This window comes from Balaenoptera acutorostrata, chromosome 7, assembly GCF_949987535.1.
Source record: "Balaenoptera acutorostrata chromosome 7, mBalAcu1.1, whole genome shotgun sequence".
In the NCBI taxonomy this organism is placed as follows: domain Eukaryota; kingdom Metazoa; phylum Chordata; class Mammalia; order Artiodactyla; family Balaenopteridae; genus Balaenoptera; species Balaenoptera acutorostrata.
Genome location: NC_080070.1, coordinates 726,600 through 744,062, shown reverse-complemented (window position 1 = coordinate 744,062; position 17,463 = coordinate 726,600). Strand labels below are relative to the sequence as shown.

Genomic DNA, 17,463 nt, shown 5'->3' with positions numbered 1-17,463 from the left:
ACCCTCAAGGAAGAAATTAGAACTCCCACCGCGAGAGGGCTATGAGTTCCCTTTCCGCTGGCAACTGTACCTCATGCCATCTATGGAACAGACCAGAAAGCTACTTCTGTAAAATATGGTACGTGAAGAGTTACTAGCCTTAAATATAAAGACTATGCAGAAAGAAACCAAGCAGAAAAATACAAAAAATACTTTGTATATGAACAAAGATCGTGCATAGGAAATCCATGTAGAGAATTCCAGTCTCTACATATGTGTATTTTTAAACTTTTAATCTCACTTGTAATCTAAAAAAGCGAAGTAACCATTTTTCATAACAAAAGGGCAATTATTTTAAATGACAATATTAACACTGCTAAGAACGTGGTGAGCTAGGTGTTTGTCCGTGGTCGCACCGTGTCTGATTTCTCAGGGCTGTTCTCTCTGGAAATGCTCTTTCCCTGACGACAGGCTGGACTTTCCGCCATACTTACTGACTGTCTAGACTACGTACGGAGTTGTTCCTGCTCGGTCTTCCCCATTCCCCCCTATCCCTCTGCCCTTTGGCCTCCTCAGTGGAGTTCAAGGTTGTCTGGGACAGTGCACGCCCCTCAGGTACATCTTCACTGGGAGGGACGGAGCAGCGGCCGGTGCTGAAAGGCCCAAATGTCACTGAAAGACCAGCGTGAAGAGTCTGAACTCACCCAGATGAAGATGGAAATTCAGGATGGCTTGACTTTGGTTTTTGTGTTTTGTTTTTACAGAACAGACTACAGTGGCACAGTCTCCTTGTTAAAGCTCAATATACCAGCAAGAAAGACAAAGGACAGCTCCTACCCTCAAGAGACTCACGGTCTGGCCAGTGAGAGCCGCCACGGTGAACGTGTTTTCACGTTTGGTGCATTTAACCCTGCAGGGCCTGGTGGCTTAGCTGCTTCCTCGGCTCGGCAGCCTGGGCAGGAAGGCAGACGGCTGATGTCTCTGTCACTGAGATTATTTTCACTGAGGCTACGGACAGAGACAACTCACTCTCCGAGGGAAGAGTGGACTTCCAAGCGAAGCCTTGGGGGAAGGTCGTCTCCCTGTTGTATAAACGCCGGCTCGGGGTCGAGGCGGCCCGCGCCTGGAGCTCTGTCTGTGGACGGAGTCCTCACCTGCCGGGGTCTGTGTGCCCCCTGCACGAGCGGGCAAGGCGTCTGCACCTCCGCACGTGTGCAGAGAGGACGAGATGGAATGAATCCGGCTCACACGGGCTGCCGTGCTTGGGGAACGGCACGCCTTTCATGGTTTAACTTGCTTTTTGTACTAAAGTGAACATAAATTCTTACTGGGAAGTGAGAATTATTGACTTCTCTGCTTTCAACCAAGGCTCTGAAGATGCAGACCTTCCGAGGGTCTCGGGAAGGCGGGGAGGACCTTTGGGCACGTCTGTTGGTGAGAACAGCGCCTTGTGGGCGGGTCACTCCCATACACCCTTCCCCCGGGGCCAGGACCCCTCCTGCTCCTTACACACATTCCAACTTCCTGGAACGTCTACACGGAAAGACAGGGCACTGTGCTACATGAAACAAGGAAGAGGGCTGGTGGATGCTGGCGTGGCTGCCGGCGAGGAGCCGTAAACCAAGTCCACTTTACCTGGCTGGGCTGGAGGCCTCAGGGCGCCGTGGGGAGGCCTGGGGAAGGCCGGCGAGCTCCCGCGCCATCACGTGCTGGGTGTAGCCATCCTGCCACGTGAGACCTGCGGGGAGAGTTGCAGGAACTGCGTTAACGACACGGAAGTCGAGCCAGAGCTCCCGTTTGCCGTCTCTGAGTAACTGCTGCTGTCCCAGGTGTTCTCCCACAATGTCATATCCATCGGCCAAGGCCCCTCTCACTGCAGTTTATTACAAGATCTCCTCCTTAAAGAAATTCCAGCCCTCTGCGGCCCCTCCACCCGAAACGCGGTGGGTGCTTTGCTGTATGCAGGGGCCGGCTGCTGCAGGGCAGGGGCGTGCGCCACCGTTAGAAGACAGGCTCCAAGTCAAAGGTGCAAACTCTTCTACCTGGAAAGGTCTGGTCACGGCAAAGACATTCCTCACCCAGAAGCGCGCCTAGTGGCCACCACTCAGCGCCGCCCTGCCTGCTCGCCGCCTCCACGTCCTGGCGATTCGTTCTTCGCAACCCCGCCCAGCTGAAGAGCCACACGATTGAAGTGAAATAAGGGCTATTGTTACTGTGAAAGCAATTATCACGGGGCTTAATGTACTGTATCTGGGAGCCAATTACATTATATTTATACTCAAATGTTATGACAAAGAGCTTTGTAACAAGGGCGAAGTAGTTATGAAGGCAAAATCCATGTGATTATGCATTAATTACATGCACTGCAGATCACATGATAATTATGCTCAGAATTACCAAATAACCCCTAAGAATAATTATTATGCAATTTGTACATTTTAGATCTTATGGTAACACTTTAGCACTTAGAACTACCCCATGCAATTATCCGTAATTATCTAATCACTAAATATCATGTAATTACAGAGATATATTTTTATGCCCTGTACAAAAACACATTACCAAAACCTTCAAATCAGGACCGCTGTGCTTGTTTGTGTGTGTGTGTGAGTGTGGTACAAGAAGGTCCAGAACTCGCTGAGAACACATATTCTGGGTGGAATTAAAAGAACGGCTCTTACACATAAGCTGCCTTCATGAACACACTTGAATATTTTTTCAAATGCAAATCTAACGTTTTTTTAAAATTTACAAGTGGCAAGATTCAAGCAGTTGGAATAGCTCTGAATCTCAGAAGGGCCGATGGCATTATCCAAAGTGGGAGCTGTGGGGAAGTTCGCCCCCGGCTGCAACCACAGCAACCAGCAAGCAGCTCAGTTCGCGACACGACGTTTCGAGAGAGGTCCCTGCAGGGAGACCCAGCCCCGCTGGCACCGTTACCCTTACTTTAGGACTCAATGTGCTTAAGAATAAGCAAGTCTGTTCCATTTGCCAAAAGCAACTAGAAAACGCCCCACGTGAAATGTGTTTGTGTGGCTGTTATCGGTCCACTCCCAGGAGTATTCACAATTGGAAGCACATCTGCAATATTAGCATAACATCTAGCACTGCAGACTCAGAAAACAGGCGTGGTTTAACCACATCATTCCCTAAAGGATGGTCTTCATGTCAATATCCACCAGGAAACAGAAAATATCATGAGCGCAAACAGAACTTTCTGTGAAAAAAAATCATTTTTAAAATTTAAATAACAGAACTTCAGTAATATTTTTATCTAAAGAGCACAGAAGTCTAAGCTGTGCCAACTCTGAGGTCTGTGAGGAGGCCTCAGTTGCAGCAGGTGGCCACCTGACAGAGGTGGTCTATACAGGCCGTGAGGGGAACCCTGAACCCCAGCCCAGATCTCTCAGCTTTCCTGGGAGCAGGCAGGAACTGGGCACTCGGAGAGAGAAACAAAGGAATGTGTAGGTCCAGGGGCCTAGACGTCCTCCCTGAAGTTCTCTCCAAGGCCAGTCAGAGGAGGTAAAACCCTGGGAAGAGAGGGTCCGCGTCTGGAAGATGGGAAGACACTCTTCCCACCAGGTACAGCCAATCCCTGGAAACCATACGTGTGGAAGGCTGTGCAGTGTGGAAAGAAGACTGGCCGGGGACCCAGGGACCCAAGAAACAGGTGCTGGGCCCCTTGGGGTTCCCTTGGGCTGTGATCTCAGACTTGGAACTGAATCAGCCACCAACGCTGGTGCCGACGAGGCCCAGCTGAAGTTACCCCTCTCTAGTCAGAGGGCCTGGAGAGAAGCGACTTAGCACATTGCAGACGGCAGAGCTCCACTCCCACCAAACACCACAAAGGCCGACAGGGAGCCTGGGCACCCTCCCTTGTGAGGCCAGAGTGACTCTGCCAGTGTCATCAGAGCAGCCAAGTGGGGAGGGGACTTCCCTCCCCACTGCGTGGTAACCACCCCCTGGTGTGCTAGTGGAGACCGTGTGGGGAGTTCAGACTCCACCTACCTGCTGCCCAGCAGTGAGGACAAGAACCCTCCCTCAGGTGTCAGCAGAGACCTGGTGGGGAACCTGGGCTTCAACCTCCATTGCCAGTAACAGAGCCCCTACCCCAGCAGAGCAGTGCCAGAAAAAGCCAGTTAAAACACAAGTTTAAATGAGATCTGGAGACTCACAACATAATACAAAAATGCCCAGGTTTCAACAGAAAACCACTCTTACCAAAACCAAGAAAACCTCAAACTGAATGAAAAAAGACAATCAGCACACACCAAAATTGAGATGTCAGCCTTATCTGACAAAGACTATAAGGCAGCCATGATAAAAATACTTCAGTGAACAATCACGAGCACTCTGGAAACAATGAAAAAATGGGAAGCCTCAGTAAAGACACAAATACAAAAAAAAAAGTGAAAATGTTATAACTAAAAAATACAATAACCAAAATAAACAGCTCACTGCGCGCACTTAATAGAAGGATGGAGGGGACAGAGAGAAGAATCAGTGACCTGGAAGACAGAACAATAGAAATCACCGAATTTCAACAATAGAGAGAAGATAGTCTGAAAAAAAAAAAGGGACAGAGCCTCTGGGTTTTGGGGCTGTAACAAAAGATCTAATTTTCATGTCATCAGAATCCCAGAAGGAGAGGAGAAAGAAGGCAGGGCTGAAAAGGTACTCAAAAAAATGATGGTTGAAAATTTCTCAGTTTTGGCAAGAGATATAAACCTAAAGATTCCAGAAGCTGAGCACCCCAAATGGGATAAACCCAAATCTCCTCCAAGGCACATGATAATTATACTTCTTAAGACTATATGCAAAGAAAATATTAACAGTAGCCTGAGAAATGACACCTTACCTATGAGGGGAACGTAATTCAAATGACAGAGGATTTCTCATCAGAAACCACAGAGGCCACATGAAACTTCTGAAAGAAAAAGCTGTCAATTCAGAATCCTGAAAGTCTACCAATCCAGATACCTAGTGAAAACATTGTTCAGGAACGACAGGGAAATGAAGACATTCTGAGATAAATGAAAATGAGAGCATACTTTGCCAGCAGACCTACCCCAAAAGAATTGCTATACGAACTTCTCTAAATAGAAAGGTGATGACAGAAGAAACTGGGAACATCAAGACGGAAAAAGAGCATGAAAAGTAAAGGTATGAGTAAATATGATAAGCTTTCCTTCTTCTGAGCTTTCTAAATTATGTTTGACAGTTGAAGCAAACATGATAACACTGTCTGATGTGCTTCTAAATATACGTAGAGGATATATTTAAAATAATTATAATAAACAGGGGGAAAACCATAAAAGGAGGTAAGGTTTCTATACCCCACTCAAAATGGTAAAATGATGACACCAGTAAACTGCGATAGTTTTATATATATATAATGTATGTACTATGTATACCAACTACTAAAAAGGCTATAAAGAGATACACTCAAAAACAATATAGATAAATCAAAATGGATTTGTAAAAAACTGTTAACATAACCTAAAGGAATGCAGGAAAAAGAATACAGAGAAAAATAGAACAAATAGAAAAATAGAATAGAACAAAAAAATATAATAGGAGTTTAAGTCTTAACAAATCAATAATTACATTACATATAAATGGGCTAAATATACCAGTGAAGACAAACATCGACTGAGTGGATTAAAAATGCATGACCCAACCATGTGCTGTTTATAAGAAACTCACTCCAGCTTTCAAGTTGAAGTAAAAGGATAAAAAAAGATATATCATTAATTAAAGACAAGTAGCAGTGGCTATCGTAATAGCAGATAAATTAGTCTTCATAACAAACAAAATTACCGGGGACAGAGACATAATATAATGATAAAAGGGTAAATCTGCCAAGAAGATACAGCAATCCTAAATGTATACACACCAAGCAACAGAGCTGCAAATATGAGAAGCAGAAACTGACAAAAGTTTCTACATTGTCATCATCCCAATTACCCTCCTAAACACTTGCATCTTCATCCAATTAAAGTGGACCATATCCTGGAACGTAAATAAAACTCAGCAACATGAAAAGAATCAAAATCATTCAGAGTATGTTCTCCAATCACAATGGAGTCAAACTAGAAATCAATAACATAAATATAACAAGAAAAGTCTCCAAACACTTGGAACTTAAACAACACTTCTAAACAAGCCACAGGTCAAAGAGAATCCAAGGGAAAAGATACATTGAACTGAGTGAAAATGAAAATACAACATATCAAAATTTGTGGGGCACAGTTAAAGCTGCACTGAGTGAAATTTTTAGCACTAAATACTTACATTAGAAAAAGTCTCAAATCAATCATCTAAATTCCCACATGAAGAAGCCAGAAAAAGGAGAGCAAAATAAACCCAAAGCAAGTAGAAGGAAGGAAATAATAAAGAGCAGAAAATCAACAAAATTGAAATTTAAAAAAGAGAAATCAGTGAAAACAAAAGCTGCTTCCCTGAAAAGATCAGTAAAACTGGCAAACCTCGAGCAAGACTGACAATGAAAAAGAGAGAGCAGTCACATTATCAATATCAGCAACGAAACAGGGAACATCAGTACAGACCCTGCAGACCTCATAAGGGAACAAACAAGTCTACACACATAAACATAGCAACTTAGATGAAATGGACCCATTCCTCGAAAACCACAAACTACTACAACTCATCCAATATGAAATATATAATTTAATAGCCCTATAACCATTATGAAAATTGAATTCATAATTTAAAACCTCCCCAAAAAGATATTTCCAGACCCAGATAGTTTCACTGGATAATTCTACCAAACATTTAAGGAAGAATTAATATGAATTCTACACAATTCCTTCTGGAAAACAGAAAAGGAGGAAACAGTTTCCGATTAATTTTATGTAGCTAATATTAACCTGATACCAAAAGCAGACAAAAACAGTACAAAAAAAGAGAAAAAGAAAAAAGAAACCTACATACCAATATCCCTCATGAATACGGACATAAAAATCCATACAATATTATTAGCATATACAATCCAGCAATATATAAAAATAATTATACATCATGGGGTTTATTCCAGGGATGCAAGACTGGTTTAATCCAAAATAAATCAACTAATTCAACACCTTTTCATGATGGATATTCTCAGAAATATAGAAATTGAGAGGAACTTCATCGACTTGGCAATGAACATCTACACAAGCCCTACAGCTAACATCATACTTAATGGTGAGAAGCTAGAAGCTTTCTCACTACAATCAGGAAAAAGGCAAGGATGTCCTCTTGCACCACTTTTACTCAACAGAGCCAAAAGTTCTCAACAGTGCAATAGGGCAATATAAGGAAATAAAAGTCATGCAGATGAAAAAGGAAGAAATAAAACTGTACCTATTTCCAGATGACATAATTTTCCACATGGAAAATTCCAATGAATCTACAAAAAACTCCTAGAATAAATTCTTTTTCTATATTAGCTATGAACACATTGACACTGAAACTAAAATATTATTTACAGTCACTCACAAAGTAAAATATTTAGGCGTAAATCTAATAAAACATGTGCACTGAAAACTACACAATGCTGATGAAAGAAATCAAAGATCTAAATAAATGATAGACATAATGTGTTCACGGACTGGAAATCGCAGTGTAATAATGATGTAAACTCTCCCCAAATTGATATACAAGTTTCACACAATTCCTATCAGAATCCCAGAAAACGTCCTTGTAGATACAGACAAGAAATTTATGTGGAACAGCAAAGGAACTAGAGAACTTAAAACAATTTGGAAAAAGAAGAATGAAGCAGGAGGAATCATTCTACCTAATAATTCTATACCTATAGTCTTATTAATAGGCACAGTAATCAAGGCTGTGTAGTACTGGTGGAAGGAGAGGCAAAGAGATCAACAGAACAAAACAGAGAACCCAGAAACAGACCCACACAGAAACGCCCAACAGATTTTTGACAAAAGTGCAAAAGGAACTTAATGGTCCAAAAACTGCCTTTTCAACAAATAGTGCTGGAGCAATTGAGCATCCAGAGGCAAAAACAGGAAACTTGACACAGGTTTCATGGCTTACACAAAAAGTAGCCAAAACGGGTCATGGATGTAAATGTAAAATATAAAACAATAAAAATTTTAGGGGACTAGAAAAATGAAAATCTTTAGAACCTAAGGCTAAGCAATAAGTTCTCAGACTTGACACCAAACATCATCCATAAAAAGAAAAATTGATAAACGAGATCTCATCAAAATTAAAAACTTTTGCTCTGTGAAAGGTCCTTTTAAGAGGAGGAAAAGACAGAGTGGGAGAAAATAATTCAAACTACATATCCAACAAGTGACTAGTATCTGGAGTATACAGAGCTCTCAGAACTAAACATTAAAAAATCCAATTATCAAATGGGCAAAAGACATGAGGAGACACTTCATCGAAGGGGATGTACAGATGGCAAATAAGCACACAAGAAGCTGTTCCACATCATCAGCCAACAGGCCAACGGAAATTAAACACACAATGACATATCACTACACACCTCTCAGAAGGACTAAAATTAAAAATCGTGGCGACACCAAATCCTGCCGAGGATCTGGAGAAACGGTTACATTTCTAGTGGGACTGAAAAATGGTGCAGCCACTCTGGAAAACAGTCTGGCAGTTTCTTAAAAACTAAATACGCACATCATACAACCCAGCAATTGAACCCCTGGCCACTGATTCCAGAGAAACGAAGACTTACGTTCACACAAAAACTCGTAAACAAATGTTTATCGCGGTTTTATTTATAATACCCCCAAACTAGAAAGAGCCCAGATGCCATCCAGTGAGGGAGGGTTAAACAAACAGGTGCATCCACACCATGGACGAGTACTCAGCCGTAAAAATGACTCAGGGAGTGAAAGGGAGGGACTACAGACACAGCCACAACCGGGACGAATCTCCAGAAAACTCTGCCGAGTGAAAAAAGCCAATCCAAAAAGGTTATGGTGCGCCAGGCCAGGGCTTGACGTGGTTGGTGAGGGTGCGAGTCAAGCGAGGGGCAGAGCGGGGTGGAGGGCTGGTGTGAGGCCTCAGGAGGCCCTGCACACCACACAAGGAAGGGCTGGCGTTTTCTGCATGCAGCGCGGAGCCATAAAAACGTTCTGAGTAGGACAAAAATATCCAACTATGTCTTAGAAAGAGGACAAAATAACAATATGACAAAAATTTTTAATTTTAAAACAATAATAATACCTACCCATGAGCCAGGCACACTTCTAAGTACTTCCTGTTTAAATCCTTATGATTTGTGAACAACAAGTTAAAGATAGTAGAGAGAAAGAAGAAAGCATATGGTAAGAGTTAGAAAAATTCTCCATTTCAAGAGGCTATGAGGTTGGGCTCTCAAGGACTGATAGTGGGCGTGGTACGAGCTGCAGGTCTACGCCAGAGTAAAGGGGCAGGTGAGGTCAAAGGCTGGCAGCTACACCACTAGGAAGGGAATCTTGAAGGAGGACAGAACTCATGGCGGCGGGGGGGTACCTCACAAAGGAGAGGGGACCTCACAAGGGAGGGGGGACCTCACAGGGGAGAGGGGACATCACAGAGGAGAGGGGACATCACAGGGGAGAGAGGACCTCACAGGAGAGAGGGGACCTCACAGAGGGGGGACCTCAAAGGAGAGACGGGACCTCAGAGAGAGGGGACCTCACAGAGGAGAGGGGACCTCACAGGGGAGAGGGGAACCTCACAGGGGAGGGGGGACCTCACAAAGGAAAGGGGACCTCACAGAGGAGTGGGGACCTCACAGAGCAGGGACCTCACAGAGGAGTGGGGACCTCACAGAGCGGGGACCTCACACAGGATAGGGGATCTCACAGGGGAGAGGGGACCTCAAGAGGGCGGATTTCACAGGAGAGATGGGACCTCACAGAGGGGGACCTCACAGAGGAGAGGGGACATCACACAGGGGGGACCTAACAGGGGAGAGGGGACCTCACAGAGGAAAGGAGACCACACAGGGAAGGGGGGACCTCACAGAGAAGGGACCTCACAGGAGAGAGGGGACCTCACAGAGAAGGGACCTCACAGGGGAGGGGGGACCTCACAGAGGGGTGACCTCACAGAGGGGGGACCTCACAGAGGATAGGGCATCTCCAGGGGAGAGGGGACTTCACAGAGGGCGGACCTCACAGAGGAAAGGGGACTTCACAGGGGAGGGTGGACCTCACAGAGGGAGGAACTCACAGGGGAGAGGGGACCTCACAAAGGAGAGGGGACCTCACAGAAGGGGGACCTCACAGAGGATAGGGGATCTCACAGGGGAGAGGGGACCTCACAGAGGGGGGACCTCACAGAGAATAGGGGATATCACAGGGGACAGTGGACCTCACACAAGGGGGGCCTCACAAGGGAGGGGGACCTCACATCGGGGGGACCTCACAGGGGAGAGTGGACCTCACAGAGGAGGGACCTCACAGGGGACAGGGGACCTCACAGAAGGGGAACCTCACAGAGGAGAGGTGACCTCACAGGGGAGAGGAGACCTCACAGGGGAGAGGTGACCTCACAGGGGAGAGGAGACCTCACAGAGGAGAGGTGACCTCACAGGGGAGAGGTGACCTCACAGGGGAGAGGGGACGTCACAGAAGAGAGGGAACCTCACAGAGGGGGGAACTCACAGGGGAGAGAGGAACTCACAGAGGGGGGACCTCAAAGGGGACAGGGGACCTCATAGGGGAGGGGGGGACCTCACAGGGGAGAGGAGACCTCACAGAGGGGGGACCTCACAGAGGAGGGGGGACCTCACAGGGGAGAGGGCACCTGACAGAGGAGGGACTTCACAGGGGAGAGGGGACCTAACAGGGGAGGGACCTCACAGAGAAGGGACCTCACAGGGGAGAAGGGACCTCACAGGGGAGAGGGGACCTCACAGAGAAGGGACCTCACAGGGGAGAGGGGACCTCACAGAGAAGGGACCTCACAGGGGAGGGGGGACCTCACAGAAAGGTGACCTCACAGAGGAGAGGGGACCTCACAGAGGGGGGACCTCACAGAGGATAGGGGATCTCCAGGGGAGAGGGGACTTCACAGAGGGCTGACCTCACAGAGGAAAGGGGACTTCACAGGGGAGGGTGGACCTCACAGAGGGGGGAACTCACAGGGGAGAGGGGACCTCACAGAGAAGGGACCTCACAGGGGTGGGGGGACCTCACAGAAGGGTGACCTCACAGAGGACAGGGGATCTCACAGGGGAGAGGGAACCTCACAGAGGAGAGAGGACCTCACAGGGGAGAGTGGAGTTCACAGAGGGGGGACCTCACAGAGGAGTGGTGACCTCACAGAGCGGGGACCTCACAGAGGAGTGGGGACCTCACAGAGAATAGGGGATATCACAGGGGAGAGGGGACCTCACACAAGGGGGGCCTCACAAGGGAGGGGGACCTCACATCGGGGGGACCTCACAGGGGAGAGCGGACCTCACAGGGGAGAGGGGACCTCACAGAGGGGGGATCTCACAGTGGAGGGCGGACCTCATAGAGGGGGGACCTCACAGAGGAGAGGGGACCTCACAGGGGAGAGTGGACCTCACAGAGGGGGGACCTCACAGGGGACAGGGGAACTCACAGAGCGGTTACCTCACAGTGGAGAGAGGACCTCACAGAGGAGAGGGGACCTCACAGGGGAGAGGGGACGTCACAGAGGGGGTACCTCACAGAGGGGTGACCTCACAGGCGACAGGGGAACTCACATAGGGTGGACCTCACAGGGGAGAGGGGAACTCACAGGGGAGAGGGGACCTCACAGAGGGGGGACCTCATGGAGAAAGAGGACCTCACAGGAGAGGGGGGACTTCACAGAGGGGGGACCTCACGGAGGAGAATGGACCTCACAGGAGATGGGGGACGTCACATAGAAAAGGGGACCTCACAGGGGAGAGTGGACCTCACAAAGGGGTGACCTCACAGGGGAGGGGGGCCTCACAGAGGGAGGACCTCACAGAGGATAGGGGATATCACAGGGGAGAGTGGACCTCACACACGGGGGACCTCACAAGGGAGAGGGGACCTCATAGAGAGGGGACCTCAGAGGGGAGAGGGGACCTCACAGAGGAGAGGGGACCTCACAAAGGGGTGACCTCACAGGGGAGAGGAGACCTCACAGAGGGGGGGCCTCACAGAGGACAGAGGATATCACAGGGGAGGGGGGACCTCACAGAGGAGGGGGTACCTCACAGCAGAGGGGTGAACTCACAGAGGGGGCCCTCAGCGGCAAGCAGGGTTTGGGGGGACAGCAGCGCTGGCAGGATACAGGCTCAGGGGCAGACATGGCCATAGGCACCTGGAGGCCTCCCTCGGCAGAGCTGACTGTCCTTGGAGAGGAGCTCAGCGCTCCTGACCTGCAGCCTGGAGTGACCTGGGAATGGGATGGAGGCGTGGAGGACGACCCCAGGTAGAAAGGGGCGTTTTCTCAACAAGACACGTAAGGTAGACCACAGGCATCAGCCAGTTGTACTTCGTGAGGAGAGTCCAGACTCACAGTGAATCCCTGAGGCTGGGGGTGTGAGCCTGGCCTGGAGACCAGCGTGGCCTGGAGGCAACACAGTTAAGTCCCTGAGCGAGTTTAACTCAGGTTTTCATAGTTGTGGAAGATCAAGGCATTGCAGTAATAGTAAGTCAGCCTGGAACCTCTACAGCCAGGACTTCCAAAGAAGGTGCCAGTTTAGAAACATACAACAGTTTAGAAACCACACAAGAAATCAGTCTTGTTATTATATATGCACACTTCCTTTTCACATTGAAAACGGTGATAATCCACTTATTTATTGACTTGGTTGTAAATAATTTATTCATCCCACCCGGTAGCAAATAACTTTCCACCTCAAAGTTCCCAGGAGTCAGGGAAGCAGCCTGCCTGTGTTTCCCTGGCCAAGCAAACCCTATTCATCAATTTAAAAGAAAGCGGGGGTTTCCCTGGTGGCTCAGTGGTGAAGAATCCGCCTGCCAATGCAGAGGACAAGGGTTCGATCCCCGGGAAGATCCCACATGCCGCAGAGCAACTGAGCCCGTGTGCCACAACTACTGAGCCCGTGCGCCACAACTACTGAGCCCGTGCACCTAGAGCCCGTGCTCCGCAGCAAGAGAAGCCACCGCAGTGAGAAGTCCGCACACCGCAACGAAGAGCAGCCCCTGCTCGCGACAACTAGAGAAAACCCGCACGCAGCAACCAAGACCCAGTGCAGCCAAAAATAAAAAATAAATTTAAAAAATTAAAATATTTTTAAAAAACAGAAAGTGGGTTTATCTGGCAGCAAAAGCAGAGCACGGCAGGACTCAGGCAGGGCAAGGAGGTTACCGCACGGGTCTGCTCGGCCCACCTGCCCGCTGCAAATGCGTGTTTCCTTGCCTGAGTCACCGTCCCTCTCAATCCGACGTGCGTCTGAGCAGGAGTCCTGTTTGCTGGAAACTGTCTTATTCTAGAGTCCAGGCTTCTGATTCATCGCTCTGTGACTCCCTTTCCCCCCGTTCTTTATGGGAACTTCCCCCCTATTGTACTGCAAGTCCCCCGGGACGGGGCCAGCTGGGGGCTCTCCCCCGGGACATGAGCTCCACTGGCCCGGCAGCAGCCTTAGCATTCCAACGGGTGGTTTCGCAGTGAGAAGGCCTCTACCGCGGACCTGGAGTAACAAAGGACCCTGGAAGGGGCCACAAAATCAGGGGCCCAGTGACAAGGGATGTGGGACAGAGGCGGGGCAGTGCTGTGACACCAGGTGCAGTCCCCACGCAGCATCTGTCCACAGGTCGCCTGAAGCTGAGCCCGGGCCGCCTCGCGTCCCTCCTGGAAGAGGCTGCAGGCGCTCGTGGGCTCAGAGACCCCCGTGAGGCCACCAGCTCCTCTGCCATCAGTCACAAAGCAGTAGGTCCTCCGTGCCTTCCCCGGATATCAGGACGGTACGGAAACTTCACAAGGGGGCGTGTGTTGGCCCCACGGGGCTTGCAAATCACCGTCCAGACAAGAGTGAGCAAGTCCGCTTTACTGGAGCGACACAGAAACACTGTTGCGGCCACGACCCTCACAATGAGCCCTGGAGCCTGGTTCTCCCCTCCCTCCCCTCCTCCCTCCCCTCCCCTCCCCCCTTCCCTCCCCTCCCCCCTTCCCTCCCATCCCCTCCCTTCCCCTCCCTCCCCCTCCCCTCCTCCCTCTCTACTCTCCCCTCCTCCCTCCCTCCCCTTCCCTCCTCCCTCCCTCCCCTCCCTCCTCCTCCCTCCTCTCCCCTCCTCCCTCTCCACTCTCCCCTCCTCCCTCTCCACTCTCCTCTCCTCCCTCTCCAGTCTCCCCTCCTCCCTCCCCTCCCCCTCTCCCTCTCCCCCTCCCCCTCCCCTTCTCCCTCCCCTCTCCCTCCCCACTCTCCCCTCTCCCCTCCATCCCCTCCCCTCCTTCCCTGCCCCTCTCTCCCCCTCCCTCCTCCCTCTCCTCCTCCCTCTCCACTCTCCCCGCCTCCCTCCCTCCCCTCCCCTTCCCTCCCCCTCCCTCCTCCCCTCCTCCCTCCCTTCCTAAGGCTGATGCTTTATTTCGCTCCTTGCAACACCTGCACCCTGGCCATCACCCCGTCAGGATGTACTGGGCACGGGTGAGCGCTCTCGCCCATTTTCACTACTGCCGGGTCAACACGGGGACCTGACTGTCCCCGGGGCTGCTCCACCGTCCCCAGACACCACCCTCATCTCACCACAGACTTCCATTTCCAGAGTAAGGACATGTCAAATGATGTCTGAGTCACTTCACACGGCTCTCCTAGCGACTGCCTGGGCGGGTGCACGAAGTGAGACTCATGTTGCCACCGCTGGACGTGGTAGAGATGAGGTGCCGTCACCACCCAGCGAGATGACAGCAGGCCCCGAGTCTCCCTCGGCCGCCTGGTGATGCAGCCTCACTAACCACGGGCACCTGCTCATGTGAAGAGCGTGCAGTGGCAGCGTGGAGCTGGAGAGTCTGACCCGGCAAGCAGGCCATCTGCAGTCACCAGGGAAGGACAGGGTCCCTGCGGCCAGAGCTACGCATTCCAAGCAAGAGGGAAAAACACCAGCGGGAAGTTCAGGGAGCCAGGCCCGTGCAGCTTCGGTGGGACTTGCAGCGCGCTCTCTCTGAGGCCTGCCGACTCTGGTGGACGCAGAGGAAGCTGGGTTATGGTAACTCCACTTCTCCCCTGTTAACAGGCCCAGTAAAATGATGGGGGAATACATGAGAAAGAGGAGGAGTCACAGGGACATAAAACTAGCCAATTGGTCTTTCAAACAAGTATGAGAAGGGAGGTAGAGAGAGCAAGGAACCGTATTCAATGCTATTAAATAAAAACCCAAAACACAGCCGTACCAGAAAGGCCGGTGTGATTAAAGGCTGCACCTCCTTCACACTCTGCACTTGCCAGAGTCTACTACTCTGTTGAAGAACCATTCAGTGGGGAACCCATTACATGATTGAGATAAAGTCCTTATTCTCAACCATTCATGAACGGAGCAGGGAGTGAGTGCAGGCTGCGTTGACAGCCTGGTGGAGGGCCCCGTGCAAGCCCAGGAGCTCTTAGGATGTCACTTCCAAACCAACAGACCCCAAGCACGTCTGTGGTACTGGCAGGCACCCTCGGGCTAGAGCCCCCATAACAGTGGCCTCTGTGCTGAGGCAGCAAGCATGCAGGTCTACCTTTACAATGGAGACTTCACAGTTTTCCAAATCATGGGATTGCATCGATTCTTTCCATCACCAAGCTGGTTTGGCAGTATTTCCTTTCATAACAGACTGTTGATGGACTCCACCTTTTACTCAGATGGCACCTGTCACTGCCCGCCCTCCCTCCTTCCCTTCTCCCGCCATGGCCCACGTTCCCCTCTGACCAAGGCTGCAGCACCCGGCCCTGGGCAGAGAGCAAGTGGCCTCCTTCCCAGGGACTCGCACGGTGGTTCCTGCTCAGTCAGGAGGGAAAGTCGAGGCCCCATCCAAAGGGCATCTCGAGTTCAGACAAACATTCCTGGTCCCGTCCGACGTGGCATCCTCCCTGGGACTTGGAAGAACTTCCATAAGGGCTTTTATTTCTTAACTCAGAAGTGCAGAAAATGAAACTAAATTTCAGAATGATGCTTTAGGGCAGGGGGTAGCACAAAAGTACCTCAAAGTAGAAACAAATGAAAAGTGAAAAAGTCAAGGCACTGAACTGAAGCAGAAGGCTGAAAATTTCCCACAAACGTGTCTTGCTTACAAGTACCAAACAGGAGACAGAAAGAGACGCGGAACATTCACAGACACTGTGTTGTTTGATGTGCATATGAGTGTGTGAGTGTGCATGTGCATGCGTGTGAGAGTGTGGGTGTGTGCGTGCATGTGTGTGTGTGTGTGTGTTTTAACAGGAACTGAACTTTCTCTGAGCCTGTGTGTGGCTGATGTAACAAATGTGGAGTGGGCGCTGGGGGGGGAAGGGGAGGGCGAGGGGAGGGGGAGGGGGAGGGGAGGGGGAGGGGGAGGGGAGGGGGAGGAAGCCCCACCGCCCTCAATCTGTGTGTTCCAGGCAGTGACATCACCCATTCAGGTGACCGGGTTCCTCATGTGTAAGAGGACCGGCTCAAGTTTGCCTCAAGCGTTAAAGTAGACAAAATGTGTTTCATTTACACCTGGAATGCTGCTGTCCTGTAACTGGGGTATCCATGGAAACGTGTAATGTGGGAGGGGAGAACCCATGTGACCGGAAGTCATCTTTCAAAAGAGGCCGGGAGAGCCCCACATCCCAGCTATTCCCACGCATCCTGGGGGCCCACGCGAGGAGGAGCGCGGGCGTCGGCCCCACAGGAAGCCTGCCTGCTTCAGAATGAGCTCGGTTAACGGACTGAGTGCTGTGGCCCGTGGCCTTGACTGATTAGCTGGTCAGAGAGCCGCGCCCCGCCCCCACCTGCATCGCCGCAGGAGCCTTCACCCGAGCAGATGTCTCGAAGCAGAACAGAGTCTCCTCGGGAGGAACCGGAATGAGGGAGCCTCTCGGGCTGGATCTAGTCTGGCGGATACGAACGGAACTCCGCACGTCCACACTCACGGCAGTGGGACCGGCTCGCAAACCCTCGGCGCTGTTCTCCCGAGACTTGGACAGGATGCACACGGCTGTTGGCAGGACTCACGAGCCGGCACAGGAAGCAGTGGGCGCAGCACGCACGGCGGTCCTAACGCTCAGTCCTTGTTACCATCCACCTTGCGCCCCGAGCACCCTCAGGGTAGGCGCCGGCCTGACCCCCCACCCCCACCCCGCCGCCCCCGGGGAAAGCCTCTCGGAGGAAACATGATTTCCAGCTACATGGAGGCACAAACCGACAAGGCTGGAAGCAGCGAGATTTTCTGAGACGCCTTCTCCGCCTGTGAGCATAAATACCGCACGATGCTACCTCCGGTGATGACACAAGGCTGTGTGACATCAGGACACATTAAAAATGGAGAATCCGGGCTAGGCTGCAGCCACAGATGGATGGATTTATTTATTAGCCT

The 17,463-nt window shown here is 50.3% G+C and overlaps 1 protein-coding gene across 1 annotated transcript in view; it reads right to left on the bottom strand.

The window, feature by feature from the left end:
• The window catches only part of PTPRN2 (protein tyrosine phosphatase receptor type N2), a 710,720-nt gene that overhangs the window by 464,959 nt on the left and 228,298 nt on the right, over positions 1-17,463 (bottom strand). Inside the window, exon 4 of the mRNA XM_057550450.1 lies at positions 1,615-1,717. Coding sequence (XP_057406433.1) covers positions 1,615-1,717 — 103 coding nt within the window. The remainder of the gene's footprint in view (positions 1-1,614; positions 1,718-17,463) is intronic.